The following is a 21,669-nucleotide window of genomic DNA, read 5'->3' on the forward strand; positions in this document are numbered from 1 at the left end:
CAGGATGTACATATTGCTATTGATAAGCAGCTGTCTATTGCTGCTTGATGGCACCTTCCATCACTTTACTGATGATCAAGATTAAACTGATGAGCCAGTTTGGACTTGTCCTGCTTTCTATGTACAGGACAATGGTCAATTTTCAAATTGTCAGATAGATGCCTGTGTTACAGATGTACTTGAACAGCATGGCAAGTTCTGGAGCACCGGCCTTAGTACAATTTTCAGAATTTGTTAGGGCTTATTGTGTGTGCAGCATCCAGTGCCTCCAGCTGCTTCTAGTCATTATGTAAGGAGTGAATTGAATTGGTTGAAGACTGACATATGGGATGCTGGATACCTCTGGATGAGATTGTGAGTGGATCATCCACTCGGAACATCTGGCTGAAAATTGTTGTGAATGCTTCGGCTTTATATTTTGCACTGGTATACTGGGCTCCCCCATTATTGAGAATGGGATGTGTGCAGATCCTCCACTTCGAGTTATTTGTTTAATTGTCCACTACCATATATTACGAGATGCAGCATAACTGCAGAACTTCAATCTGATCCATTGATTATCCACTTAGCTCGATAAGCCATTTGTTCCTTGGCAGACATGTAGCCTTGTTTGAGATTCTCCATGTTGGCAGTTTAATTCTTGGGAATTGCTCCTGACACACTCTTCATTGAACCAGGACTAATTCCTGGCTTAATAATGGTAGAATGAAAATATACAAGACCACGGGATTGCAGATTATGTTGGTGTACACTTTGGTTGTTGATAGTTTATAGCACCTCGTTGAGGCCCAGTCTTGACTTTCTAGATCTTATTGAAATCTATCACATTGAGCACAGTGTTAGTGATACACATTACAGAGGGTATTATTAGTGTGAAGATAGGACTTTGTCTCAAAAAGAATGTGTGTAATGGTCACTGTTACCAACACTGAAATTGACAGATGCTGCAAGCAGATGTGTGAAGAGGTCAAATATGTTTTTTCCTCTTGTTTTGTCAAATTAAATAGTGTTTAATTTATCAGCATTATTTGAAAACTATCAGGGGAAAATAAGTGGATGTGTTGTACTTCGATCTCAAGACAGAATATATAGTGTCACAAAGATTATTATTGAAAATAAAAGCCAATGGTGTTGGGAGGCAACATATTGACACACACCCCCACAGTGTTTGATGCTTAAGCCTTAAGTTTTACAAATAATTTGGATGAAGGGATCAAGGGTATGTTAGCTCAACTGGCTGATGACAAAGATCGGTAGGAAGACAACATAAGGAGCTTAACAAAGGGATATAGATAGGTTTTTCAAGTGGGAGAAGACCTGGCAAATGGAGTATGATGACTGCAAACATGAAATTGTCTACTTTGGCAGAAATACTAAGAAGAGCATATTGTCTAAACAGTGAGACGTTTCAGAGCTCAGATGTGGTGAAATCTGAGTATCCGACTATTACATATATCACAGAAGATTCGTATGCAGTACAGCAAGTAATCAGGAAAGGTTATAGTACGTCATGGTCTGTTGTGAAAAGATTTAAATGCAAAAGTAGGGAGGTTATGCTTCAGTTATACAGAGCATTAATAAGACAGCATCTGGAGTACAGTGTTCAGTAGTGGTTGCCATACTTGAAGTATATTAATAGGACTTGTTCAGAAAAAATGTTTTCTAAAGTAATTATTGAAATGAGTATTTTCAGAATGTAAACCTGTAGCTAGTGCCCAACATAGAGATCAGTGCTGAATCCAGTGATTTACAATACATATTAATAACTTGAATAAGGAAAAAATGTACTATATTGAAGATTGCATATGGCACAGGTGGGAAGGCAAGTGGCAACGATAAGAGTTTGCAGAGATATATAGATAGGTAAAGCATGTGAGCAAAACGTTGGCAGATGGAATGTGATGTGAAAAAGTAAGGTTATAGTAGGAAAGAAAAAAAAGAGCAGAATATTATGAAGAAAGACTACAAGAAAGCTATAGCACAGGAATTTGAGTCCTTGAGTACAAGTCACAACGCTAACTTACAAGTTCAGCAGGTAATATGGGAGACAAATTGAATGTAGTCCTTTATATCAAAGAAAATGCAGTATAAAAAGAGAGATTATGCTAAAACTGTACAAAGCACTTGTCAGATCACACCTGGAATACTGTGAAGTTTTGGGCCACTTGTATAAAGAAAGATATACTGACATTGGAGGCAGTCTAGAGGAGGTTCACTAGGCCAACCCTGGGTATGGAGATCGAGCCTATAACCATTGGAGTTTAGAAGAATGAGAGGCCACCTTATTTGAAATATAAGATTCTTAGGGGACTTGAAAGGGCAGATATGAAAAGGTTGGTCCCCTTTGCAGGAGTGTCATTTATATAAATGATCTGGATGTGTACATAGGAGGTATGGTTAGTAGGTTTGCAGATGACACCAAAATTGGAGACATAGTGACAGCAAAGGTGGTTACCTCAGTACAACAGGACCTTGATCAGATGGGCCAATGAGTGGTAGATGGGAGTTTAGATAAATGAGGTGCTGCATTTTGGAAAGGCAAATCAAGGCAGGACTTATACATTTTATGGTAAGATGTTGCTGAACAGAAACCTTGAGGTACAGGTTCATATTTCCTTGAAAGTCTCAGGTAGACAGTGTAGTGAAGGCAGCATGTTATGCTTGCCTTTATTGGTCAATGCATTGATTTGGGTGGTCACATTGCAATTGTATTTTTACAATACCACGTTCAATTCTGGTCTCCCTGTAATCAGAAAAATGTTGTAAAACTTGAAAAGTTTCAGAAAAGATCTATAAAGGATGTTGCCGGGGTTGGATGGTTTGAGCTATAAGGCCGAATAGACTGGGGCTACTTTCCCTGGGGCAGAGGTTGAGGGATGACCTTTCGAGGTTTATAAAATCACGAAGGTCAGAAATAGGGTGAATAGTCAAGGTCTTCTTCCCAGGATGGGAAGACCAAAACTGGAGGGAATAGGTTTAGGGTGAGAGGGATAAGATTTAAAGGGGCAACTTCTTCAGAGGGAAAGAGCTGCCAGTGGAAGTGGTGAAAGCTGGTTCAATTACAACATTTAAAAGATATCTGGATGAATAAGGGTTTAAGAGGGCAATGGGACTAGATTTAGGATATCTGGTCAGCATGGACAAGTTGGACCAAAGGGTCTGTTTCCACACTCTTCAGCTCTATGACTATGACTCACAGATTAAGCTGTCACACCAATGAGGAGGAATTTCTTCTGAGGCAGTGAATTTGTGCAATTCTTTACTCCTAGAGGTTCATTACAAACAATAAGGCTTAGCTCGACAGAATCTTTATTAGGAAGGGAATGAGGATTATAGGAAACAGACAGGAAAGGGGAGTTGTGGATCATCAGATCAGCCATGATCTCAACTGAATGGCAAAGGAAGTTCAATTGTGTGAATAGCCTGCTTCTCCTCCTGCATCTTATGGTCTTGCAGTCTCAACAGATCGATGCTCAGTAGTGGTAGAAAGGCAAATGTGATGCAAGAACAGTTCAACATGGTGTCATGTCCAAAATACATTAATATAGGGGCATGAACGAACAAATCCTAGTCCTTTGTTGAGCACAGACCATTCAGAGATGGAAAGATCAGAGAGTATAGTGAACACAAATCAACAGGTGAGATTCAGAGGGATGGATTCAAAGGAGGAACAATCCAGCAGGCACCACAGCCCAAGAAGTTTTGTAACTTGCTCTATTGATAAAGGTACTTGTAAAGTGTAAGGAATTGATACAAATCACTTCTGTCATAGTATTTAACAGGAATCCTGCCGTAAACATTTATACATCCTCGTGGTTTCAATGCTATAGATAGTGCTCTAATGTTTCTTATCAACGCTTCCTTGTCTCTCATTATCAACTTATTTAATCATCTCCTGACCTCCACCTAATCACAACCTTCTACTTCATCTTGCCTACCCATTTTCTTTTTTGTTGCTTCTTTATTAGCTATTCATGTCATCTTGGTTCTAATCAAAGGTCAACCTGAAACAAACTATTTTGTGTGACCAAACAAAGTGCCCTGGTTTACAAAGCCCAAAAGGTTCAGTTCTTAAACTGGCAAAAGCAAAAGATTCATTCCATACAACTCATTTTCATAATGTCTAGTCCTGAAGATGCTCATCTGACATGCTTCAAAAGATTGTCACATTAGTCAGATTATAGAAAGAATGTTTATTGTAAAATGTTTCACACAAAGGTTCAGGCAAGCTTATAGTCTACATCATGAAAAGCCATTCAGCACAGTACATTGGAAGCATTTACTAGACTCATGAAACACAATCAGCTGGAACTCAAGTACAGCAATAACACAAATCTACTAGCAAGTCAAACAATGAGAAACGTTAAAACTAGTATAAGCTTTAGTGAATGACTGAGGAACATAATCATTTATCCACATCTGTTTATCAAGTCACACTAAATTTACTCTAACTCTGTGTCAAATGGCAATGCATCATCCTCTCCTTCCAGAATCTTATCTTCATCAGCTTCAAAAGGCTCTTCAGGGTCCTTGCTTTCAGTCGCATCATCTTCTCCTTCTCCTCCCAAGTCTTCCATTTCAGCTTCAGGCTCGCCCTCTGCCTCCATGTCTTCATCTGCAGCATCAACAGCATCCTCAGATCTATCTATTGCTTCTTCTCCTTCATCACCCTCAGCATGTTCTTCACCATCATCTTGTTCACCATCGTGTTCACCATCGTGTTCGCCATCGTGTTCGCCATCGTGTTCGCCATCATCTTGTTCACCATCACCACCTTCAATCTCTTCATCACCTTCTCCTTCTTCTCCCTCTCTCTTATCTCCATCATTCATGCTGTCATTGAGTCCATCACCTTCACCATCACCATCACCATCGCCTTCTTGCATGCCACCTTCTTCTTCATCTTTGTCATCTGGATCATCAGTGAATGGTTTTTCACCCTTGGGAAAAAATAATTTTAACAAGCAGCATTAGGTATTGTTGGGTTTGAGTAGGATGAACAATGATGTGATGTAAATCAGTGGTTTGGGAATGTTATTTTATTCCTTTATTCAAGAGCCTAACTCTAACCCTACTAAAATTTAGAAACAAGGTGTGTGATTCTGAACAAATCCAAATTTGATCAACTACCAGAGATTGTACTCAACAGAACAAAGTCATACTTCAGAACTAGTTCATTTACATTTGGGCCAAGAATCCTTTCTGCTAAGCTTTACAATTTTAAGTTAAATTTGTATAGTCTTGTCTATAAGTGAAACTGTCCCACAACTAAAAGCAGTCAACATGGAGCATAAATGGAATATTCGAGAGCAGAACAGAAATAAATTGTCTCAAACAAATTTAGACATTCAGATAAGCTGCTCAGAATTGAGTTATATCAGGCAGTTCAGAGATCTTGGCTCAACGTTAATCCTTTGCTAAATCTGACTTAATGTTTGACAAGGCAATTAAGTGCTTTCTTTCTTTCTTTGCAATAGTGATCAAACAAGATTATTATATGCTTACCTTGACATATTTCTCTAGCATTGTTGCAATGTTGCTGTTATTCAGAATGCTTTTAGCAATAACTAGGCTACCCTTTTTGGCTCTCTCAATTGCCATCTGGTTAATAGAAAGAAACAGTAGCAAGTTAATACTGTACAAATTTGTGATTTCATGTTGAACTTTTCAGTTCAATACCTTGAACGGAGAATCAAATCCACATATATCCAGAAGTACTTCTAACAGTTATCAAAATACTGAAAGTACAACAAATGTGAAGCCATGGCAAAAAATGATAAAGCCACATATCAACCATCACAAACAGTTCCCCAATGCATACAATACTCCTTTAATTGCCTATTTAAATGGTGTGGGGGACATGCAGACAGTAAGGAGGGGTGATTAAAGGGCATTGAATGGTAAGAAAAAAAAGGGGATGAAGACTTCAGCTATCATTGCAATGACAAAACTAAGTTCAAAGCAAATGCTTTTCTTGTAGCTTGTGATTATGTTTTATAGTCAAATAATTCACTGACCTGAAACCATTCCATCACTTACTTTGCGGTTTCTGTTGTGCTCAGCTGACCTTAAGTGCTGCCCAATGAAGCCAGTCTGCATAGGTATGAATAGCTCACAAGCCATACAATGAGCTGCTTCCACCTTTTTCATGCATTGTTCCATACCAATTCCTACAATTAAAAAAAGTCTAGTTAGAAAAATAAAACTTAACTGAATTGAGCAGGCATGAATCCAAAATTAAATGAAAGTACAAAGCATTATAACAAAAAGTGGATTTACTTGACCACTCTTGACAATAATTGTAGATCTGTCCAGTTTCTGTGGGGACTTTGCAAACCAAAGCATAATTCAGAGCAAACAGGTGAACATTGTTGCGGATGTAGTGAAGAGCTTGACTAAAGGTGCATCAGGTTCTGGACGACAACTCTTCAGTACATCACCAGAACGCTGTCAGGGTCCACAGCTTTCGCATTACCCAGTGCCTCCAACAGTTTCTTGACATCACATGGAATGAAGCAAAGTGGCTGAAGACTGCCAGCTGTGATGCTGGGGATCTCTGGAGGAAGCAGAGATGAATCATCCACTTGGCATTTCTGGCTGAAGACTGTTGCATACGCTTCAGCCTTATTGTTTGTACCCATGAGCTCAGTGCCCCTTTCATTCAGGATGGGGTATTTGTGGACTCACCTCCCCCAGTGATTTGTTTTAATTAGCTACCACTACTCGCAAATGGAAGTAGCAGGACTGCAGAATCTATTAATGATACATTCATTTTCAGATGTACCACTTCTTGCCTATACTGTTGAGCACATTAGTCCCATGGTTCTCATCTCGTTTTTAGATATATTTTTTCTGCTGCTGTTGGCCCATAGCATCTATGAGGAGCAAAGTCTCAAATTGCTGGTTGTGTTCAAATTCTGTTCGCTTTAGCACTGTAATTGTGCCCACATAACACAATGTAAATTTTTATCAATGTAAACACAGGACATCATAAGGACTCTGCGGTGGTCACTCTTACAGATACTGTCATGTTGAGATGCATTTGAGGCAGGCAGACTGGTGAGGATGAGATCAAGTTTATTTTCCCTCTTGTTGGTTCCCTTACCACTTACCATAAACCCAGTCAAGCAGCAATATCCTTTTAGACTCCATCAGCTCAATCAGTAATTGCTAAGTTACTCTTAAAAGGTGAACACTGAAACCCTCCAAGGGTGAGTATAGTCTGCACCCTTGGCACCATCAATGCTTCCTCCAAATGCTGTTCAGCATGGCAGAGCACTGACTCATTAAATGATGGAGCACTGCTATATAGTATTCAGGAGAATGTTTCCTTGCCCAGGTTTGACCTGATGCTGAATTTCTTGGTATCTCAAGTCAATGCTGATGATACACAGGGCAACTCTCTCCTGACTGTGCTGCCACTTCTGTTGGGCTCTGTCCTGCCAGTGGGTCAGGATACAGCAGAGTTGATGATGTTTGGAACAGTATCTAAGGTAAAATTCCATGAGCATGACTGTGAGAGGCTGCTACTTGACTAGTCCATGAGACCCCTCTCCCAATTTTGGCACTGGCCCCATATGCAGGGTTGGCAAGCTATTTTTATTGTCATGTCATGTGCCTAGGTCGATACTAGATGGTCAGTTTTATTTCCTCATTGAGACTTTCTAGTAATTTTTACAACTGAACAGCCTGCTAGGCCATTTCAGAGAGCAATTTAAGAGTCAACCATATTGCTGTGGGTCCATAACTTGCACACAAGTCAAACCAGGTAAGGAAGGCAGTTTTTCTTCCCTGAAGGACATAAGTTAACCAGATAGATTGCTTTCCAATAATCAACAGTGGCTTTATGGTCATTATTAGTGTCTTCAATCCAGATTTTTAATTGAATTCAAATTCCATTACCTGCCATGGCAGGGTTCAAACCCACATCCCCAGAACATTACCTCGGTTTCTGGATTAATAGTCCAGGCATCACCTCCCTAAATTCACCAAACTTATTTTACACGGTTACATATTTATACATAGAGTCATAGAGATGTACAGCATGGAAACAGACCTTTTGGTCCAACTCATCCATGCCCACCAGATATCCTAAATTAATCGAGTCCCAGTTGCCAGGACTTGGCCCTTATCCCTCTAAACCCTTCCTATTTACGTACCCATCCAGATGCCTTTTAAATGCTGTAATTGTACCAGCCTCCACCACTTCCTCTGGCAACTCATTCCATATATGCACTACCCTTTGCTTGAAAATGTTGCCCCTTAAGTCCATTTTAAATCTTTCCCCTCTCACCCTAAACCTACGCCCTCTAGTTCTGGACTCTCCAAACCCAGTGAAAAGACCTTGTCTATTTACCTTATCCATGCCCCTCATGATTTTATAAACCTCTACAATGTCACCCCTCAGCCTCCGACGCTCCAAAGAAAACAACCCCAGCCTATTCAGCCTCTCCCTATTAGATCAAACCCTCCAAACCCTGGCAACATCCTTGTCAATCTTTTCTCAACCCTTTCAAGTTTTACAACATCCTTCCAATAGGAGGGAGAACAGAATTGCGCACAATATTCCCAAAGTGACCTAACTAAAATCCTGTACAGCTACATGTTGTTTACAGAATTAATTCTTACAAATCAAATACAAGTGGGCATTATGCAATTAGTTTCTGACTTACCCTGGAGTACATCATGTTGCTGCATCAGCTGCTTTTTCAGAATAGTTTCATCTCCAATTTGTTCCCGGCGTTTTTGCGTTTTTTTGTTCTTGTTAGCGATATACTCCTGCAATAAAATTAGAAGAGACCATTACCACACATGAACTTAACATCAACATTGCTCCACAGATGCTGAGTAGCTAACTGTAAAATCAGTGACACATACAGGTCATGTAACTCGTGGTATAACTGGTCTGCGCAGATTAGAATTACAAGTAAAACATACAGTAAATCCTCACTATCTGTAAAATCATGAGTTCACCTATCTGCAGCCAAAAATCACATATCCAGTGATATTTTTAACCATCTGTGCTTTTGAAAATTTGATCATTTGCAGGGGTTCTCAGGAATGGAGCCCTCACTGTTATAAAAGAATGACTAATTGGCCAGAGTCACAAAATTCATAATTCTGATGACCAGCTAGTCACCCCAGATGAAAGTACACACATACAAACATCTACAGTGTGATCCCTGAATTGCAAAGTCCATCAAATTTACACAAGCATAGAATGGCTACATTGCACAGGTACCAAAAGGCTGCCAAACATCAGCAGAACCAAACCATGTCAAGAAGATGACAGACTAAATGAAAACAACTAAGGCAAAGAAATCATAGAAATAATACACCACGCAACATTCAAATTATTGTCAAGGAACGGAGAGAAAACAATGGTGTGACTCTCAAGGACGTCAAATATCATTACTTAATGAAAACAGTCAAACAATCGAGACAGAAAGCAGACAAATCAGTAAACCATTCATTTTAAAAAAATCTGTAAAATAAAAACAAATTTACAAGTTTTTGCGGTATACAATGAACAAAGAAAGCCTCTTCTATATCGACAGATAAACTTTTGATCTTAAGTTTGACATCAACTTTCTTGAAGGTTGAGGCAAAGGCACTGTAATGGAATTATTCCAGTTTGAGAGTGTAATTTTCTTTTAATTTTACTTGTTTGAACATCCAAAGGATTTTTTAAGGATTTAAACATTGCGTATAAATTTAAAGCAGAATAATCATGTTATAACTATCTTGAACTGATTACACATCTAACACTCATTAGTCAGAAAATACAGCACTGAATATTCACTTTTCTTAAGAGTGCTGACTATCTGCTTAAGTGAAATGATTATCTTCAAGTATTATATATTCTATGACATTGTTCATTACGACAATGTAATTTAGAGTTGATTCTTAAATAATTATTTATCCATTATGAAGAATTTAGTCTCATGCTTGCATCCCAACAAGAACGAGATAATATTATTCTAGAATTCTTCATTGAGGATTCGAAGTGCTGATGTTGGTGAACTTGTGTTGGTGTTCTTTTTGCTATAATATACTTGCAGATAGATTAGATCTAGAGATAGTTTTGCTGGTTTGAACATTCCCAGGAAGGCATTTCATTAGAGGAACCAGTCTATCACAGAATCCCTACAGTGCACAAAGAGGCTATTTAGCCCACCAAATATGCAGTCCAAGCAATCACAAACCCCACCCTGTAACCCCACATGGGATTTTTAGCCATGATTAACACACCTAACCTGCACCTCCCTGGACACTATGGGACAATTTTCAGCAACGCCAATCCACTTAACCAGCACATTTCTTGACATCTAGAGCATGCCATTGTGAGTTAAGTTGGTTCAGTGGTTTGATTCTCTGGTTAAAATCTTAAGATTAACATTGATGTGAAATTGCAAATTTCTCCTGTTTAGGAGTTAAGAACCAGAGACACATAGAACAGAAATAGACCCATTGGTCCAACTTGTCCATGCCAATCAGATATCCGAGATAAATCTAGTCTTATTTGCCAGCACTTAGCCCATAGTCCTCTAAACTCTTCCTATTCATAAAACCATCCAGATGCCTTTTAAATGTTACAATTGTACCCGCCTCCACCACTTCCTCTGGCAGCTCATTCCATACACACACCACCCTCTGCATGAAAAGGTTGCCCCCCAGATCCCTTTTAAATCTTTCCCCTTTTCAACCTATACCCTCTACTTTTGGATTCCCCACCCTGGGAAAAGAACTTTGTCTATTTACCCTATCCATGCCCCTCATGACCTTATCAACCTCTATAAGGTCACCCATCAGCTTCTGACACTAGATAAAATAGCCCCAGTCTATTCAGCCTTTTCCTATCAAACCCTCCAATCCTGGCAAGATCCTTGCAAATCTTTTCTGATTTGCGAAGCTCCATCAGTTTAAAGCTTAATTATCAGTACTTCAAATATGCCAATTTCTTCCTTGATCATAGCACGGTTAGTCATCAGCTGAAGTGGAGTAGGTACATTCAACTGGCTTCTGAACTGGAGGAAACCATGGTCAGGGATTCTGTTCTCGATTACTATATAATTATGCCAGAGAGACATTGAGAAAATAAAATGAGGGACATAAACAAAACAACTTGTCCCTACATGTAAAATTAAAATGAAGAAGTATGGATGCTAAAACTCAAAAACGAAAATAGAAATTGCTGAGAAACTCAGCAGGTCTAGCAGCATCTGTTAGAAATCAGACTTAACATTTCCGGTCCAGTGACCCTTCTTCAGTTAAGTCTGTTTTCTCTCCACAGATGCTACCAGACATGCTAACTTTCTCCAGCAATTTGTTCTTCTTGTCCTAAACACCATTGGCTGTAATGATTGAACATGTATTTGGTCCACAGCCACATGAAGCACTCAAGGTAGACCTCAATCAACATTTGCAGACATTTAAAATCAGTGAAACCTTAGTAACCTGCTTGAGAATTTATTCACTACTAATGAACTAACAGCACCAAACCTCCAAGGTTTCAAACATAAACTCAAGGGTACAATTGGATATCCTCTGGAGAACTAAGATTTCGAAAAGGCAGAAAATTACACACATCCAAGAAGTCAGCAGTCTGAGCTTTAAGCTTGGTCCCAATGAATTTTAAAGTTTCTTTGTGAAACTTGCTCTTCATGTGAGCAGCAATCTCCTCATCTTCAAATGTACGGAACTTGCAGACTGAGCAGGCGTATGTTATCCTGCAAAGAAAAAAAAAACAGGGTTAACATGAGAAATCATCTAGTCTGAGGGCAATCAAGAAACTCCAAAGCATTTATTTACACTTCTAATTATTAGGCAACGATTTACATACTTAACAAATCAATGAAATTATATCAATACTGGTATTTCCAATACAAGATTCAGAATTAAATTGTATTGCACTTATTTTATGACAAGGTTATTTAAGTAGATGAAGTGTTAAAGTGGCTTGGGCAGCTGCTCAAGTTTTATATGCCAAAGGCAGTAGCAGCTCCTCAGAGTAAAATGCCCTGCGAGGTAGAGATACCTCCTTTTTCCCAACCTAAGTGACACAGTTGTGCAACCACTGGGAGTTCACAGTAACCACCATCACCCAGTTTTTCCTCCGTAAACAGAGACAACAGCTAAAAAAAGAAATCCCATCTTTTCTTAAGCACACTACACTGAAACTTAGCAGTGCTTATTTCTACAACAGGTAGATCATAAACTGAATAAACAAGATAGACAAGAACTAATTCCTGAGCAAAATAGTACCATGGCACTAGTGATCAGTACCTCTCTGCGAGACGGTCACGATTCTTCTTGGGTTTGCCAGTCTTCTTTTTCTCTTGCATAGTAGGAACTATTTGAAAATAAAATTGTCAATTTATGTTTTAATTATTGAATGCAAAGCACCAAAGCCTTGCTGCTATAGCCTTATTTGCTAAGCGTGAAGTGATTAATCCTCAACTTTGTCTGTCAGGTGTACACTAGTAACATGCAACATTGTTTATTTCTCTCTACAAGTGCTTAAGAGGTTTATACGCAGGCCAATGATCACTCTGGCCAAGGTAGTTCAAGCCTGCATTTGACAAATGGCATCAGTGATTTTCCTGGCTTTTAAAAAAAATTGACAGTTAAAAATTTAGGAAGTTGTGAAGTTTCCTTAGTACTGACTATTAGGACAAGCTACATAAACCAGAAATACAACATGACCCATTCATAAACATTTTTATACTACCTTATTGGATGTTATGTTTCCACAAAGAAAATCTCAGTGGCAAAAATCAAAATCTACAGATAATTACATGCTCAGAGTAACATTATTAAATTTGCATACAATTCAGGAAGAATGCCAAGGATGTGGACAGTCTCATTTAGTCTAATAGTAAAATGGATTCTTAGGCCACAGACAGCTTCTGGTTTTGGCCATGCATGACATCACTGAGCCCTAGCAAAACTAAAGTTAATGGGAAACCAGAAAGACAATTCCCCACTGGATGGGATCATACTTGACACAAAAGGAAGATGATGGAGGTTTTTGGAGTTCGATTATTTCAGCTCCAGGATGTCTCTGCAGGCAATGCTGAAGACACTGTCTCGGCCCAAACATCTTCAGCTGTTCTGATCAACAAATGTCCCTCCGACAAAGGTCAGAAGTGTACAGCACCATTCAGGATTCCCTACACAAAAGCCCATGTCCAAATTAGCATGACCTGGACAACGTCCAGACTTGGGCTCACAAGTACTAAGTATCACTTACACCACACAACTGCTGGGCAAAGGCCATCTCTAATAAAAGAGAATCTGAACTTGGCCGCTTGAAAGTATGTCATATCATCGCTGCTTTTCTCCATCATCAACATTCTGGAAGTTACCATTGACTAGAACAGACTGCACTGCATGAAGTTCAAAGGTTCCTGAGACACCATCTTCCAAACTACTACCATCTGGAAGAACAAAGGCAGCAAAAACAAGGGAAACACTACCACCTGCAACTTCCCCTCCAAGCCAATCACCATCCTGACTTGGAAATATGTCACCATTTCTTTAGCATGGCTGGATCAAAATCTTGGAATTCTCTCCTTAACAGCATTGTGTAACACCACCAAATGGACTGCAGTGGTTCAAGTAGGGCAGCTCACTACCATCTTTTCAAAGGCACCTAGGGCTAGCGAAATCTATTTCCCATAATTAGGAGAATAAACTCTATGCAGCATTTAACTAAAGCAAATTTCATACAGTATTGGATGTAAACAACTTAAGGTGCAGCTGGAAGAGAGAATTGTTTTGGCAGTAATGGAGGAAAATAACACTGGGAAAGCTGTTAAGATTGGGAAATAAGATCCTTGGGAGCCCTTCAATATTCACCAAGCTCTTGCCGGCTTTCCTTAGTCCTTACATTAAATCACCTACATGGTGGAATTCCAATGAGTTTTTATCCTGCCTACTCCAAAAACGTCTCTACTGAGAAGACTTAACTAAGCATGGACTAGGAATTACTTAGGAATGATATCTCAATCCAGGATTTCAGTCTAGTATGCCCCATTTCAGAAGCTGACAGTGAAAGAGGGAATGAATAGCAGAATTCATACACAAAAACACAAGTGGACATTTCTATACCCCTGTACTGTGTATATCAATGAAAATCACCAAGCTTTACAGCAATCACTGAAGAAAGTACTGTTTAAGTTAAACTTACAACGCTTTGGTTTTTTCTCTCCTTTCTCACTTGAATCCTTGTCCTCACCACCCTGAAAAAGAGGCAATCCACAGTAAATACTAGGTTCCTAAAACAAAGCAGTCAGGGTAGTTTTAATCCTAAACGCAGGTTGGTAAGCTAGGATGTACCATTACAAGCACCAACTATATAGTTAAAGCAAAGATAGACAACTCTCCAAAAATTTAAATATGCTTTAGCTACAACCTTACTTGCATTCCGTATCTTGCCAAAGCACTGTAACGATACTAAAAAAATTCCTCACCAAGAAATAAAAAACCAACATTGCCCACATTCTTCCTTCCCTTCTCCCTGTCCTATTTCACAATTACATTGCTTTGCAATTAATGACAGCTGATAACAGGTTGCCTTCTATCCCACATAACCCATATTGCAGCCCTTGAGTAAATTCTACCCCATCCCACTTCCAGTCTGAAAACTGTGGAATATCATGATCTGTAGCTCCAAACTACCAGCTCTTCATCTGGTACCTAACAGCCTTTTAAACACGATGCCAATGCCAGGAATATCCTGGCATTCCAATAACAGCGAGTACTTCTGGCTATGACAAATGAGGGGGTCAGGCCAACACCAAAGAAGAATGCCGTAGGGATGTGCTATGTGGTCAACAAGGTCATTTTGGCAATAACACAAGAAAACCCATAAGGAGTCACGGAGAGAAACCCTCGAAGAAACTCGATGAAAATGACACATTGCGAAAATATCAAGAGATTCAGCCCCAGATTATAAGACAACCAGATCTCAAAAAAATATTTATATTTAGGAAAATTTGTTTTGTTCTGTGAGGTTGCTATAATTTAGTGGGGATAAAGGATTTGCATTTACATAATGTTACAGGTTAGAAATGCCTGGAATTGCTTTACACAGTGAATTGCTTTGAAATACAGTTACATTTGTCTGGTAGTAAAACATTTTGTGACTAACAAAATTTTATGAGCAGCAGCATAAATAACAATAAGTGATCTAAGTTTAGTATTGTCTGTTGATGGAATTCTTGTGGTAGCGGTTTGCTGTTATTGAACACAGCATACTGATCTACAGGGTAACCTTGATTATCTGAATACCAATTATCCGAAAATCGGATTATCCAAAGGAGATCTCGAGGTCCCAATAGAAACATTACATTAAAAGATGTGTTTCCAACAGTGATCGCGCCTTTTGTTACAGTGATTAAACAGGCACCGCCTCCAAATGACTGTCCTCCCGCCCTCTCTTCCCACACTTTCCCTGGAGTTCGAGTGTACCCAATTTTTGCTAACCTATTTGCCATCTGTTATGCTATTGTCAATTTATGCAATGTACTGTCAGATTGTCTTTGACAACCCCAGTGTCACTGTTTTAGAACAAGAATTTAACTGTGTTGCTCCAGCAATGCCATTGGCCACTTAGAGGCCAAGGAGTGACAGATGGAATTTAATGTGGAGTTGCATTTTGCTAAGATGAACATTAACTTATACAGTTAATGAGAGAGCCAAGGAGTGTTGTTGAATAGAGTGTCTTTGTGGCTCAGCTTTATAGTGTAGGGATTGTAACAAAGTCACAGAGGGGTACAGCATGGAAACAGACCCTTCGGTCCAACACGCCCACGACGACCAGATATCCTAAATTAATCTTGTCCCATTTGCCAGCATTTGACCAATATCCCTCTAAATCCTTCTTATTTAGATGCCTTTTAAATGTTGTAATTGTACCAGCCTCCACCACTTCCTCTGGCAGCTCATTCCATTTACGCACCACTGTGAAAAAATTGCCCCTCAGGTCCCTTTTAAATCTTTCCCCTCTCACCTTAAATCTATGCCCTCCAGTTTTGGATACCCCACCCCAGAAAAAGACCTTGGTCATGCTTCAAGATTTTATAAACCTCTTGAAAGGTCACCCCTCAGCCTCTGACACTCCAGGGAAAATAGCCTGTCTATTCAGCTTCTCCCTGTGGCTCAATTCCTCCAATCCTGGCAATAGCCTTGTATATCTTTTCTGCACCTTTTCAAGTTTCACAACATCTGTCCTATAGGAAGGCCAGAACTGAGCACAGTGACATGCTGCTACTGAGCCAACAACAAATTCCCCACCCTTACTTAACTGTCCTCCCCCCCCCCCCCCACCACCACCACCACCACCACCACCACCACCACCACCACAGAAGTTTACTAGATCACTATGCAGGAAAGACAATGTTGATGTCACCATCAAATATCATTAACTATTTCTCTCTCAATAGATAATCGCAGAGTTGCTAAGCATTTCAATAAAACTGGAAAAAAAGAACTGAATTAAAACAACCAGAGTTAACAAACCGAACAAGACTTCACCCATTGGGTTTAGAAGTCACGGGACACAAAATGTTGACTGTTTCCTCTCTCCACCATGGAGAAAGTGAGCATTACAGATGCCGGAGGTCAGAGTTGAGTGTGGTGCTGGAAAAACACAGATCAGGCAACATCCGAGGAGCAGTAGAATCGATTAAGCCCTTCATCAGGAATCACCCGACCAGGAATCAGAATCTCTCTTCAACATGCCAGACCTGAACTCCTCCAGCATGTTTCTGCTTTTAAAACCCTATAAAGATATTTCACGACAGAAACAGAGCTAGCACACATGCGGGAGACTAAAATTGTTCCAACTTTCCCCATTCCAGTAAACGAGTCAAAGGTTAATGTGAGAGACTTGAGCCTGACTGTACAAGTGAGTGAGAGCAATGGGCTACACTCTTGATCGTTGCCAGCCTGGGTGGGAAGTTCATGTTGCTGTGGTACCTGTGTGAGATAAACAGCACGTAGGCAGTGCAGCCACTCTGCAGCATGAACTTGGCCATAGAATGTGCACCGCGTTCCAACCACCAGCTACCGCCACCTTCCAGAACAGCAACAGCAAAGCCCTAGAGTCCAGGCCCCACTGCCTCCACTACCCTCCAGCTAGGTGAGCCTCACAATGAGTTCCCTTATTAGGGCTGTTAACCTGGCCATCAGAGAGTCCTGGCTGACAGGTAAATATTCACTCAGCTAGCTGACAGAACGGGATCAGTGTCAAAGACAGTCCACATAGAATAATGCGTGACATGGTCATGGGATGCCAACCTCTGCATAGAGTTCTTTCAGTGGCAATAGGAGAAAAAAAATACACTGAAGAAATTCATTCATAGTAGTCGTCTTTGAGTTGGGGTAAGCATTTCTAGCACCATGCCGTTATTTGGGAAACGTGAGTTGTTCAATCTTGCTACTAGGCCTGAATTGACTAAGAAAAATCTAGAAGAGCACACCTTGGAAAACTCACCTACATTTGGCTTAAAACAGTTAAATTATTTAGCAAGACCCAAATTAGAACTAAAATAAGCACCTGGTTAAGTAGTCACATGGTCCTTATATAGGCAGAAGTATGGGTATGTGAATGTATGTGTGCATGGAGAATATTTACAAAAGTCTACCGCAGGTCAGCATTTATCTGGATGCTGTGCTAATAACAGAAAAGACCATTAAAGAGCACTTAGACAACTTGGACATAATCCTTAGATAGGGATATACCTTAGAAGGAAAAACGTGTTCCAGGCACCCAAGAGACCAACTTGAACTACACAGTCAACAAGAACAGATTACACCTGTTGGAAGATAAAGCGAGGGCGATCAAAGGTGTCCCATTCCGACACCAGTGTCTTAGGTTTCTCCTTGGGCTTGTGAATTATTATAAAAGTCCATATGAATTCAGGCTTCCATACATCTCTTACTGAAAAAGGGTCAGCCTTGGAAGTGGTCTCAGGTCTCGACATAATCTTTCTTTATGGAAATGAAGCAGCAGCTATTGTCTAAGGTGTTACCACACTATGATCCTAAGCTAGATCAGGTGCTGACATGTGATGCTTCCCCGTAGGATATTGGGGTAGTGTTGGCTCATAAAAAAGCCCAATAGCATAGGGCTCCTGGACTCTGGCTGATGTAGAGCGGAAATATGTTCAAGTAGTGCAAAGGTGAGCATCTTGGATGTGAGAAAATTCCATCAATACCAAAACAGACCACAATTCCCTGGTCTGGCAGAAAGAGCAGCTCAAACTTTGAAGGTAGGTTTAAAGAAACAGCCTACAATTTCAATTGATACCAAACTGTCCTGATTTCTATTTGATTATCCAACCATCCCTCAGTCAGCTACACAAGATTCCTCTAAGCAAGAGAGATAGTTAATTTCAGGGGATGATGTTTGGTGCCGACAGCACAGAAATGGCCCTGCAACATACCCATTTGGATTCGCAAGGAGGATTTGAACACCGCTGCTGCAAACTAGCAAATGGGGCGAGAGCAAAACATATGCAGCGTCTCAGAACATTGAGAAAGGCTATTGGAATCTATGGGTTCTCTTCCGTCTAGAAACCATGGAACCCGAGATGGACACAGTGGATGTCACAGCAATGATGCCTTTACCACCTGAAAAGGTGGCTGAATTTCTTCCAAGATGCTCCAGGAGCAAGAGGCAGACTACAATCCAGTACACACCATCCGTATCAGACAAACTCTATCTGGGGCGAAAATGCCCAGGAGAGGCTACAAGAATAGGCCTATGTCCCTGGATTTAGAGGTGGAGGGATGTAGTGATTGTAACAAGATCAGCCATGTCAACCAAAATGGGTCACCTGGTCCAATCAGGAACCCCTGGCTGACAGATATAAACAGAAGCCAGAAGTGGGGATGTTCACAGATGATTGCACAACATTCAGATACTGAAGCAGACCATGTGCAAATGCAACAAGATCTGGACAATATCCATGTTTAGACTGCCACGTGGCAAGTGACAGTCGAGCCACACAAATGCCAGGCTATGACCATCATGATTACGAGACAATCTAACCACTGTTCCTTGGAATTCAATGGTGTTACCATCACTGAATTCCCCCACTATCAAAATCCTGGAGGTTACCACTGACCAGAAACTCAATTGGACTCACCACAAACACAGTGGCTACAACAGCAGGTCCGAAACTAGAATACTGCAGTGAGTAATTTGTCTTGACTCCTCAAAACCTGTCCACTATCTCCAAGGCTCAAATCAGGAGTGTGATGGAATACTCCCCACTTGCCTGGATGAGTGCAGCCCCAACAACACTCAAGAGGCTTGACACCATCCAAGACAAAGTAGCCTGCTTGATTGGAAGTATATCTAAATGCACCCAGTCCCTCCACCACTGACACTCAATAACAGCAGTGTGTACTATCTACTACAGAAATTCACCAAAGATTCTCAGATTGGACCTTCCAAAATCACAACCACTTCCATCTAGAAGGACAAGGGCTACAGATATATGGGAACATCACCACCTTCAAGTTACCCTCCAAGTCAATCACCACCCTGACTTGAAAGTGAGTCACTGTTCATTCACTATCACTGGATCAAAATTCTAGAATTCCCTTCCTAATGGCATTGTGGGTCAATGTATATCAGGTGGACTGCAGCAGTTCAAGGCAGCTCACCATCACAAGGGCAGCTAGGGAGTGGCAATAAATGCTGGCCAGCGAGCAACACCCACATCCCACAAAAAAATTCAAAGAAGTGTCAGAGGTTCTGTTAACTCAAGTGGCCAGAGTTATTTCACATAGTTCCTTGAAAGTTGTGTCACAAGTAAACAGGATGGTTAAGGTGGCTTTTGACACAGCTTGCCTTCATTGCTCAGGCCATTGATTGTATGAGTTGAGACATTATGTTTCAGTTGTACAGGATGTTGGCAAGGCCACTTTTGAAGTACTGTGTACCATTCCAGTCAGCCTGCTACACGAAGGATACAATTAAATTGGACAGGCTGCAGAAAAGATCCACAAGGATGCAGCTGGGACTGATGGTTTGAGTCATGGAGGCTGGACAGGCTGGCACATTTTCCTCCACGGAGCATAGGAGGTACAACAATGACTGTATAGAAGTTTATAAAGTCATGCGGAGCATACACAAGGTGGATAGCAAAGGTCTTTCCCATAGGATAGGGGGGTCCAAATTAAGGTGACAGGAGAAAGATTTAAAAGGGATCTTACGGTCAACTTTTCCCACAGATGGTGGTTTTTACATGTAATGAACTGCCAAAGTAATTGGCAGATGCAGGTACAATTACAACATTTTAAAGACATTTGGACAGGTATATGAATAGGAAAGGTTCAGAGGGATATGAACCAAATGCAGGCAAACAGAACTAGTTTAATGTGGGAAAATTGGTTGGCATGTCAGATTTGGACCAAGGGTCAGTTTCAATGACTATGACTACTTCAGGAGACATGGTTATTTTGCCTGAAAAGTACATCTCCATTCATTCTAGTTAGTTTGGCTAGTTGACAGTCATCAATAATACTGTTGAGAGATTAAAGATTTTGTTTTAAAAAAGTATATTCTTAATTCAGCCAACCAGAACAGACTGACAAAAAAAAGGTTCCTCACTGCACAACTGTAAGATCCAAGGGATTGCTGACACACAAGATATTGGATCAGAATTAGGTCATTCAGCCCAGAGTTTGCTCCACCATTCAATCATGGCTGATATGTTTCTCAACTCCATAACTCTTGATGCCCTTGCCAATAATAAACTTGTCTTAAAGACATTTAATGACTTTACCTTCAGTTTTCTGTGGCAATGAGTTCCACAGGTGCACCACCCTTTAGTTGAAGAAATTCAACCTTACCCCCGTTCTGAAGGGTCTTCCTTTCACTGAAGCTGGACCCTCAGCTTTTAGTCTCTCCTATTAGTTGCCCAGACTATGTAAAAACTCTTGAAATACCAAAACAGAAAATGAGAATAGAATTCTTGCATTTCTTAAGAAATAGTAGATGGGAGGAATAATTTTAAGTGGGATCAGCATAACTGACTTCTTTGCAAAACCTCTCATTGCTCAAAATTAACAAGCCCGCTATTTTGTGTTTTTGAACTGGAAGACTGTGACAGGATCAAACAATGTCAGCATGGATTAAAGTGAAAGCTGTGTCTGACAAATATGCGGGAATTATTTGATGATGTAACAAGTAGATAGGACAAACAAATGGATATAGTTTACGTGGATTTCAAGTCCCACCTAAGAGATTACCATGCCCATGGGATCAAAGGTCATGTACTGAAATGAATTGACAACTCGTTGGTAGACAGGAAACAATCACAATATATATTCATGATTTAGAGGAGAGAACTAAATGTAATACCTCCACTTTTGCAGATAACACAATGCTCAATGAGAGGGTATACTGTGAGCAGGATGCAGAGAAGCTTCAGTGGTTTAGATGTGGGTAAATATATGGGAGATGCAGAATGATGTGCATACATGTGTGGTCATCCATGTTGGTAGCAACACCAACCTGAAAGCAGGGGCGTGAGTGAATAAATGAGAGAGAGCGAGAGAGTTTGCTTAGGACTAAAGAGTATGAGGAGAAAGCAGGATAACGATACTGAGTTAGATGACCAGCCATGGTGATGTTAAATTGTGGAGCAG

The 21,669-nt window shown here is 40.3% G+C and overlaps 1 protein-coding gene across 2 annotated transcripts in view; it reads right to left on the bottom strand.

The window, feature by feature from the left end:
• Positions 1–4,178: 4,178 nt before the first annotated feature.
• The window catches only part of LOC122552188 (A-kinase anchor protein 8-like), a 33,604-nt gene continuing 16,113 nt past the window's right edge, over positions 4,179–21,669 (bottom strand). For both annotated transcript variants that reach the window (XM_043694783.1, XM_043694784.1), the window contains 7 exons: positions 14,192–14,243; positions 12,286–12,352; positions 11,588–11,729; positions 8,673–8,778; positions 6,040–6,170; positions 5,506–5,601; positions 4,179–4,940 (listed from right to left, as the gene is read on the bottom strand). In XM_043694783.1, coding sequence (XP_043550718.1) covers positions 4,443–4,940; positions 5,506–5,601; positions 6,040–6,170; positions 8,673–8,778; positions 11,588–11,729; positions 12,286–12,352; positions 14,192–14,243 — 1,092 coding nt within the window. In that variant the 3' untranslated portion in view covers positions 4,179–4,442. The remainder of the gene's footprint in view (positions 4,941–5,505; positions 5,602–6,039; positions 6,171–8,672; positions 8,779–11,587; positions 11,730–12,285; positions 12,353–14,191; positions 14,244–21,669) is intronic.

This window comes from Chiloscyllium plagiosum, chromosome 8, assembly GCF_004010195.1.
Source record: "Chiloscyllium plagiosum isolate BGI_BamShark_2017 chromosome 8, ASM401019v2, whole genome shotgun sequence".
NCBI classification, from domain to species: domain Eukaryota; kingdom Metazoa; phylum Chordata; class Chondrichthyes; order Orectolobiformes; family Hemiscylliidae; genus Chiloscyllium; species Chiloscyllium plagiosum.